The sequence below is a fragment of the Octopus bimaculoides genome, chromosome 8 (genome assembly GCF_001194135.2).
Source record: "Octopus bimaculoides isolate UCB-OBI-ISO-001 chromosome 8, ASM119413v2, whole genome shotgun sequence".
Classification (NCBI taxonomy): domain Eukaryota; kingdom Metazoa; phylum Mollusca; class Cephalopoda; order Octopoda; family Octopodidae; genus Octopus; species Octopus bimaculoides.
The window spans coordinates 13431236-13441774 of NC_068988.1; the positions used below are offsets into that span (position 1 = coordinate 13431236).

Here is a 10539-nt window from a genome sequence, read left to right on the forward strand (position 1 = left end):
TGTAGAAACTCTGCCAAATTAGACTGGAGCCTGGTGTTGCCATCCGGTTTCACCAGTCCTCAGTCAAATCGTCCAACCCATGCTAGCATGGAAAGCGGACGTTAAACGATGATGATGATGATGATGATATATATATATATATATATATATATATATATATACATATGACTATGGAAGCATTACTAATAGCAGAATACAAGCCTAAATCAAACACACAGATACATTAAATGTAAAAAATATATAATTTCATGAAATCTACAAGGATTTATCATTATATACTTTGAAATCCAGAGTTGAGGGTTTTATCAGTTTTAAAATTACTCCCAAGACTCTCTGTGCCTTACTGCATTAACCAGGAAACTTGAAGCCAGTCGAAGCGCATAACTTACATATCTGAAACAAAAAAAGAAGCTACAAGAGGCATTATTTGTGGTCTACTTACTTATCATCCTCATCTATGTCATTCATTTTGGTGACTGAATAAGAAACTGATGGCTCTAAACTGACATGGTCCATGAATATTGGACCTGGGGTAATATTCTGGATCTGTGCTTCTAAGTAAACTTCATCTGACTGTAAAAAAAAAAAAAAAAAAGACAAATACAAAAAAAAATTATTTGAATAAGATTTTGATTAGATAACAAATAAAAACATAAAGGAAAAGACAATATTGACAGTAAAGATAAAGAATGTAAAATGAGAATTTCATTTTAATTATCTGTTTAATTATCTGTTTAGAGAGCTGGCAGAATCGTTAGCACACCGGCTGAAATGCTTAGTGGTATTTCACTGCTGTTATGTTCTGAGTTCAAATTCTGCCGAGGTTGGCTATGCCTTTCATCCTTTTGGGGTCTATTAAATAAGTACCAGTTATGCACCAGGGTCGATGTAATTGACTTAATCCCGTTTTCTGTCCTTGTTTGTCCCCTCTATGTTTAGTCCCCTGTAGGCAATAAAGAACTAAGAGAGAATTTCTGCAGAAAACTGTCTTCTTAAAATTTAAAGGATTTTCAACAGATCACTTGTGGTGTGTGCATGTAAAATAATAGAAACAATATTATTGTTTGCCATTCTAATTTAGCAAAGTATAAATTTTTACAAAAATAATTTCAACAGACATACAGTGTGAATATAGATTGATTTGATTTATGTGTGTTCCTCCTATCAACCAGATCAAATGTTCAAACAGATCAATGCTACCTTCACAATAGTAAGGTTTGATTTTCATTTAATATTATAATCACTGTCCATGTGCTTCTGTGTAATTAGCAATAGTAAAATTATTACTTTATAGCACATTTTTTATTGGTCAGTGCCAACATTCACACACTAGGGAGTGTTGCACAGCTGGAGTGAGCAGAAGGTAAAATAATTAATGAACTTAACTATCCAACATTTTTTCTCTCCAGACTCCACAGCTAACTCTAAAGAACTGCCAGTAGCCAATGGCTTTGTGTTGTAAGATAATCCAGTTACTAACATATAGAAATATATAGTAAACAATTGTAAACATTATCCTTAATATTCTTTCCTTATCTAGCAGCAAAATGGGAGAGTTACAGATTTATTATATCTTGTTTCACTTTCAATTAAACAACAGGTGATATAATGAAGAGTTACAATGGCCAATGTTCTGGTTATTTTTGTGAAAAGTCATGGTTCATTTGCTTGATTGTTTTTTTATTTGTTGTTTGAGAATGGAAAGCTTCATTAAAGATAATTTTTCTTTATTCATAGAGTGAAATAACATGGGTAAAAACCAGTTGTGTATTATTGTTCAGTCTGAATAACACTCCAGCCAAACTGCAGCACTGTGTTCCGAATAAGGCCCTGATAATTCACCTGCCTCTAATATCTGACAATATCACAAAAAAAAAGAAAATAAATGAGAGAGAGGAGAGAGATTTTGTTGATGGATTTCAGCAAATGGTTAGATGGTTCACAGTGATTGGATGAAGATATAGGGCAGGGGGAACTTCAATATAAACACTCAGCTAAGGTTTGCTCCACTTCCTGATAGAAACTGTATTGATCCGATATAACCATTTCTGATATGCTAACACTCATATTTTATGGCTATGCACTAGGTTGGGCTTCTTTCAGAGTGGAGGCATTAAAAAATAGGAAGGAAAAGACGAAAATGTAAAAAACCCATCAAAACAAATTAAAGCAACAGCAACAAAAAAACAAAGAAAAAAAGCACCATTGTTTATATGAAAGTGAAACAAGATATAATAAATCTGTAACTCTCCCATTTTGCTGCTAGATAAGGAAAGAATATTAAGGATAATGTTTACAATTGTTTACTATATATTTCTATATGTTAGTAACTGGATTATCTTACAACACAAAGCCATTGGCTACTGGCAGTTCTTTAGAGTTAGCTGTGGAGTCTGGAGAGAAAAAATGTTGGATAGTTAAATTCATTAATTATTTTACCTTCTGCTCACTCCAGCTGTGCAACACTCCTTAGTGTGTGAATGTTGGCACTGACAGAAACAAAAAATTACAAAAATATAGAAGGAAGAACTGAAACTATTATTATTATTATTGTTGTTGTTGTTGTAATGAGAATGAAGTTGATGATGACAGGCATGTGTGATATATTTTCTGATTATATATATATATATATTTTCAAGTAAATGGAATCTGTTTTCCCTCTTAGATTGAATAACCATCCCTTATGAAGTCATTGCTCTTGGTAAATGTCATAAAAGTGTTAAGATTTTATAGCCTGTATAGATTATAGGAGTTATTATAACTTGCTATTACTTTTTCTTTTCTTCAGAATCTATGATAGTTATGTTTAAAGCAGAGAGAAAATGCAGTAAAAAAAAATGACTTTAACACCTGGAGCACGTACAAGATGTAATTATGTATAAATAACTAGAATGGGACCTAACATTGTTTACTGGAAAGTGCGAAAAAGGGGAACTTATATGTGTGTGTTTGTGTGTGCGTGTGTATGTTATCTCCTACAGAGACATGACAGGCAGACACATATTCTTTGAGAGATACAAGAAATCTAAATTAGTGAAGGCATATGTTCCAAGAGATCAACATTAGTGTATACAAAAGAAGTATGGAAAGAGGTGTTGATTTCAATAAAAATAATAGTTGATGGAGCAGAAGAGGAGCAGGGTAGAGGTGGGGATGAGTTTCAAGCAAATGAGAGACAATCACACTTTTGATTACAATCCAAAACTGATGTTGCCGCCAACCATACACTCACTATTTTTACATTAGGAAAAACTGCACATAAAAGTCCTTTAACACCTTTGTAGTTAACTGTTTCCTATGCCATCAAATATTTACTCTTTCAAGGCCCTAGTAATACTATGTATCATTATTAAAACTATATGAAACTTTTATCGCAAGACTGCAACTTTAAAAGTGCACACTAATTCTACCTTTATTCATTTAGCAGAATTCAATTCTGCAGATGTCTGAACAAGCCCTAGATTTAGTTCGATATTTTATTAGTCAAATCTGGTTTAAAAACGTTCCTTCCCAACCATATAGTTTCAAATTCAGTCTCATTGCATGTGGTGCCTTTGGCAAGTGTCTTTTACTATAGTTCTGGGTCAACAAAAACCTTGTGAGTGGATTTGGTAGATGGAAAATGAAAGAAACTTGTGTCCCTTTTGTCTTGACATTATATGTACTCTCAGAATAACACAAAGGAATAGAAGAACATTTAATCAAAACTTGGTAATGGCTTTAAATGGTAATTCCACACACACACATACACCACAGGCATCTTCAGGGTTTCTATCAACCAATTTTATTCACAAGTTATCAGTTAACCTGAAGTTATAGTAGAAGACACTTGCCCAAGGTGCCATGCAGTATGACAGAGCTCCAAACCACATCACTCCGTAACCATATAACCATGCCAGAACCAAATAATAGTTAGAAAGAGCCAACAAGAAGTAATCGTTCCAATGAATGTGTTTTATTTTCTTGAAATTTTATACTTGAATCAGAACAATTTGTTTGAAAACAAGAACACAACTTATCACAAGATATGTTAATCAAGGCTTCCTTTTCTGATTCTGGTGTCATGTAGATATTTTGAATTTATTTAAAAGATATAGAGTTGAAACACCATTAACCCTCTTGATATCAAATGCCTGAGATCACTCCTGGTTCTATAACACTTTTCCTGTTCTAAATTAAAATCTTCCATCAAAATTTCCAGTTAATTTATGTTGCAAACATCAGCTTAATAAGAACAAAGCTATTTTACTGACTTCTTCATTATTTTCAGAATTAGTTGAAACAAATCTATTGTATTTCAATAGAAATATGATAACAAAAAGGTTAATATATGTAATCATTATTGAAGACAGACCTGTTGTGTTTGTGGTAATTTATCCAGGTTTCAAATTTACAAAAATTGATATTAAGATATTATCGTAAACAGAAAAAAAAAAAAAAAATTATAGTTCAAAGTCACAAATAAAAATATCAAAACCTTTTCAATATCAGATATCAGATATTCCATTCCATTTGATAAAAATGAATAGATCCAAGCTTATTAACAACAAAGTGAATAAAGGTATTCTAAAAATTATTCTAAGTAAAGCTATGTAAGCAGATAAATAAACAAACAAAAATTTACAGTATTTTCAAGAGAACTAGAATACAAATAATCTAGTTTTAACTGAGTCTTGATTATTTTTTGTTTAATGAAACAATGTCTTCTCGAGAAAATGCATCTTGTGAAACATTGAATTAAGCAAAAGACTTTCAAATTAAATAACTATGAAGCAGTTCTGGAAATATACTTTTCTCCTTGATGCATGTAACTATTATTTGAGAAACGAGGTTTGTGGGATAGCATGGATTGTTAGTATATTTGCTATTGATCTTGGTGAAAGGCAATGTTGATGTTGAGTGAGGCAAAAACGAATGATGTGCAATGTTAGAACTGCCACGGTTGAAGTAGGAACATCATTTGAGAAACAATCCATCAACGATATTAAGATGGAAAAATGAACAAAGAACAAAGGTCTAATTGAACATTGTGTTCAGAAAACTCTAGATAATGGAGATTCTGTTTTTGTTTTCTTTACAACACATTTAAGAATAAATTGAAAAACAAAAACAAACGAGTAAAAAAAATAAATAAATAAAAGATTCTTTCGAATGACTTTAATCTTTATTGAGTTAGATATTACATTATTATCAATTCTACATTGTATTGAAGCCATTTAATCAATCAAATGAAACTCAAAGTAAAGGTGGTGGCAAAGATGATGATGATGATGACGATGATGACGACAACACTGATGATGATGACAACAACGAGGATGATGATGGTGGTGGTGGTGGTGGTGGTGGTAACGCTACAGCTGCCACAACCACTGCCAACACCACACCACCGCTATTATCATTAGCATTATTGTTTTTATGTCCTCAAAAGTAATAATAATTATGTTTTATTATTTGTAAATTAGTAATTAAAACATTCTAATATTCCAAGGAATTTTCAAATAATTCTATGTTAGTTTGCACAGTTTTATCTATTTGATATAGCAATCTGTGAGCTGCAGCATCACAGGTTACTGGTTTCCAATGAGTCAATAACTGGTGTATGGCATTCTTAACAACGAGAGTAACAAAGAAAATCTGTGTCTCAGCAAAAAAAGAAACATTGCTTGGCTGTTGACTAATTTGTTGGGTTACTAGTCCCTAAGATTACAATGTTTAACCCTTTAGCATTTAAACTGGCCATATCCTGCCCAAATACTCCACCTGTTTTTATGTTCAAACCATCCAGATTTTGCCTCTCACACTTACCTTACAATGTCATTCTAAGAATAAAACAATTTCATCATCGAAATCTCAAAGCTATGAGATAACATAAATAATTCAAAACAATGTGAATAAATAAGCAGAAGATTTGACACAGAAATCTGAATGCTAAAGGGTTAAATTGATCCAAAACATTTTGGTCTACCTTTTATTTAACTGTTTGACATTCAAATTACTCTGCCAAATGTAATGTTTATTTTTTTCACATTGTTTTGAATTAATCATATACCATCTCATAGCTTCCAGATTTTGATGATGTGATTGTTTATTTTTAGAATGACATTGTAGGGAAGGTGTGAGAGGCCAGATCTTTCTGATTTGAACATGAAACAAGTAGTAAATTTGGGTCAGATATGGTCAGTTTAAGTGCTAAAAGGTTAAGGCACATTAAATAAGTTATGCGGTCTACCATATGGAAATCGGAACTATTCACACTAAACTACCTGCATCAGTTGTTAGCTGCCGGGCCATTGCATCCTTTAAAACCTCCATGCTTCCTGAAATTCGCCAACACTACATCTGAAATCCTCACCTCCATATGCATGCACACATGTATATCATGGCTCTTACACTGTTCGCTTTCCTGACTTTTGAACATAATTCTATGTACTGTACATACACCTTTGATGAGTTGTAGTGCATCTGAACACTATACACAATAATTTCATCATTATTATTATTATTATTATTATTATTTCAAGTTAGAAGTTTTTGTAAGTAAAAAAAGGAAGGATCCAACAAGAAAACATTTATTTTAGACTATGCATGTATGGAGAGAGAAAGGTGAGCGTGTGTGTGTGTGTGTGTGTGTGCGTGTATACACGTACATATATACATACAACACATGTATATGTTCTGAATTCAAGTTATTCCACTATGTGCACTTTGGGTACACACCTTCTACTAGAGGTTTTGGGAGTAAAATTGGGTTGGTGGAAACCATATGGAAATCTACAAGATGACTATTTATAATTCAAAGGTTTGGCTTTGTCATAGACTGATTCTACCTACAGGTTACGTTAAATAGTCTAAGTGTTTATGGAATAGCCAGCCACTAATATTGTAATACAACTGATGAGGAGTTTTATTGTTCAAACAACTGCAATACTTATTGTTGAGATTACTGAGAGGGCCATTTACTTGTGCATTCACATGCATGTTTCCACATGTGAAGCAACATAATAAGAAAACTGAATAAGATTGAATTGGAATATACTGTTCAGAAATCCGATATTTAATCAATTAAGCTATGTTAAGATTCCTGATATGGAGAACTTTACCAATGCATGATAACAAGCAGATTTGAATACACAAGTGAAAAATTATACTCCTTTTATCTTTATCCCCGATCCTGTAATATTAATGGAATGTTGCTAATTATCCCAGATCACACAGGAAGCATTCATAATACCAGTGTAAAAGAGCAGATGCTATACTTTAATTTGCCATGGCAAGATTAGGTTTGCAGCCATTTCCTCAATGGAAACCAGGCTATAATATGTAAAAGTCTGACATTTTTATATACAGCCTCCAAGTATAATTATAGACATGCCAATATTGATTTCAGTGATATGTTTTGGTTACAATTAAGAAAATATTATTCTAATGTAGACTACACAGCAGGCCCTGTTGACCGTATAATTTCAATTAATGATAATAATTGCTGAGAAAATATAGGTATAGGATCTAGTTAATGGTTGTAGGATTAAATTACTAGATGGATAAGAAAAAAAAAAAATCTCCAAGAAACAAAACAAACAAAAAAACCTAACAAACAATAATCCCAAATGATATCAATAAAAAACTAGATCCTCAACTTTATTTGTTAACCACACAAGTCTAATGGTTATTGACCCAATGTTATGTAAATCAAGTAGTTGTGGCATAGTTCACAGAACTGGTCAGCCTGGACAACTGACTACAGATTAAACGTATAATGTGAATTGACCATAGCAATTACTAATAAATAGTTAATTAGCTTACTTCAAATTGATTACTTATTGAACAACATTAAGGCCATCATTGATTTATGTACTTCGATAGAGTTATTTCCAATAGCCTTACTTAAATGCTTTCTAAATTCTCAACTCTTAAGTCTAAGTTGTAAAGAAACAAATTGATTACCTATAATAACATTAAAAATACAATAACAAACAAGCCAAAAAAGTCAATCCTTCCACGTGGCTGGCATTTCATTGCAGTTTCTGTATTATTTAGTGGACAAAAGATGAATCTTCCTCTGTATAAAACATTAGCCCATTGTACATAATCTCATCAGAATAAAGTGAGTGTGTTACAACTAGAGGCAATTTAATGCTTGATTGGTTATATTCTAGAAGAAAGAGTATAACAACCTAAAAGAAATCTAATGCTTGATGTATTGTAGGTAACCTCGCTAGAATAAAATATACTGCAACCTAGAGAGAAGTGATCTATTGTAGGTAAGAATTTCTCTACAATAAAGTGTATTACAGCCTAGAAGCAATTTAACACTTGATCCATTATAGGTAACATTGCCAGAATAAAGATTGCTACAAACTAGAGGCAATTTAATGCCTGACACGAAATCACAAATGAGCTGGCAGTCCATTCCTTTAACAACTTAGTTATTTCACCTGTAATTCAAAAACAATGAAATTAAGAACCAACCATTCAAAAATTTCTTCTATAGTAACTCTGGAAGATAAATAAAATACATGGGGGTTTCTCTAGAAGAAAGAAGCAATCTGAATTGGCAAGACAAAATATGAGTTAATCACCAGTCAAACATAAGAACAGCTGCTGAAAGTTATCGATCTCTTCCTGTCCTAATTATAAAACTGTGTGGGTTCTAAAACAGACTCTGAAACACACAATTCTCTTCGAAGCATCTTAATGTCTTCACTGAAAAATTTTCAAATATAACCAAATTGGATGGATATCTTAAAAAGAATAAAAACCTAAAAATGTTGCTTAGAGTTTGATCATGTGTGTTTTAAGTATCCTTTGATAATCTTTTTTTTTTTAACAAAATACTACTTAATAATCAGGATGGTATATGTGTGTGTGTGTGTGTGTATGTAAAGTAAAATTTGTTAAATAATAGTTTCAAAGTAATACATCTCAGAGTTGAATTATGGAAAATGTATAATTCATCTAACTTGTGTGTGTGTGTGTGTGTGTGTGTGTGTAATCAAATGGTTAAGAAGTTCACTTTGCAGTCATATGGTCCTGGGTCCAATCCATTTGCATGGCATTTTGAGTAGATGCCACTTTTTCTAGTGTTGGGTAGACCCATACCTTGTAAATAAAATTGGAGTGACAGAAACTGGATAGAAGACCATTGTGTAGAGTGCAACTCTAATTTAAAAGGTATAGCCATGTCAGATTTTATGTCATGCTTTTTACACCTAATAATTATGTTGTGTGTGTGTGTGTGTGTGTGTGTGTGTGTGTGTGTGTAGAACTACCTTTTAGCCGCTATTGTTCCCAGGTCTATGCTGACTGGAAGTAGTAGCACCTGTCAGGGCTCCCACTACAGGTTAACTAGCATATATGATAATAATCCATCTGAGTGCAGGGATGCAGATATACCTTTGGTTAGTGACAGAAAGCACAGTAAAACCGATGGGAGTGAGGGAACCCCAGCTATGACAACAGATAAGAGAGGGACACTCTGATGTAAAATCGCATGACTACTGGTCATCTTGATTCAGCCTGTCACTAGATACTAACCACAGAGGCTCAGAGAGTGGTATGCGTGTTGTGCAAGTGTTTGTCACTATAATCCAGTGATGTACAGATGGTTCTTTATGGTGACCTCATTTGTCATTTCATCCACTGAAAGTCCAATGTCAATAGAAAGGTAGTGATGTGTGCAGGCCTAATCAGTTGGAAGCATACATATAAGTTACAGCTTTCATCTGTCACTTATGCTTTAAACAATACATATCTACAGCAGGACTGAATAGTCATCTGAGAGGTCATGGATGGGAAGCCAGAAATGCCATTGGCAATGAGAAAGCATAAAGAGATAACAATCATCAGTGAAGGTGGAGCAACCACCATATAAATATATCATCATCATTTTAGCATCCACTTTTCCATGCTTTCATGGGTCAGACAAAATTTCTCAAGAGAAAATTTTGTATGGTTGGATGACTTATTTGACATGAGAGGGAAAGAAGTCCATTACTGATGATTGAGAAGATATTAAGTAAAAGTGTGTTTACTGATTTTAAATCTGATAATGATGATTTTTATTAGCTATAAGTGTTCCCATGATCCTCTGTAGCCTGCTACAAAGAGCACAAACATTCTGCTGATGAGACTGATCAAAGTCTTGAAATTTTTATGGGTTAATAGATTTAGAAATGCTATTGTTCTAAACTAAACATTAAGGACTAATAAGGAAATATGAAAACTCTTAATAATAAAAAAAGATTAAAATTGAATAGAGTTGTGGCTCTAATATAACAGGTTTAAAAGAAAATCTGTTCATTATTTTTACTCTCACAGTTGTGTGTGTGTGTGTGTGTGTGTGTGTACATATATAATAGGAGCAGGCATGGCTGTGTGGTAAGAAGTTTGCTTCTCAGCTACATGGTTTTGGGTTCAGTCCCACTGCATGGCACCTTGGGCAAGTGTTTTCTACTATAGCCTTGAGCTGACCAAAGGTTTGTGAGTGGATATGGTATATGGAAACTGAAAGAAGCCCATCAGGTATATATATATATATAT

General features: G+C 33.0%; 1 protein-coding gene across 5 annotated transcripts in view; it reads right to left on the minus strand.

The window, feature by feature from the left end:
• Positions 1-10539, minus strand: part of LOC106879192 (trafficking protein particle complex subunit 13) — a 271910-nt gene that overhangs the window by 6101 nt on the left and 255270 nt on the right. For all 5 annotated transcript variants that reach the window (XM_014928647.2, XM_052969952.1, XM_014928649.2 and 2 more), the window contains exon 7: positions 443-573. In XM_014928647.2, the coding sequence (XP_014784133.1) occupies positions 443-573 (131 nt within the window). The remainder of the gene's footprint in view (positions 1-442; positions 574-10539) is intronic.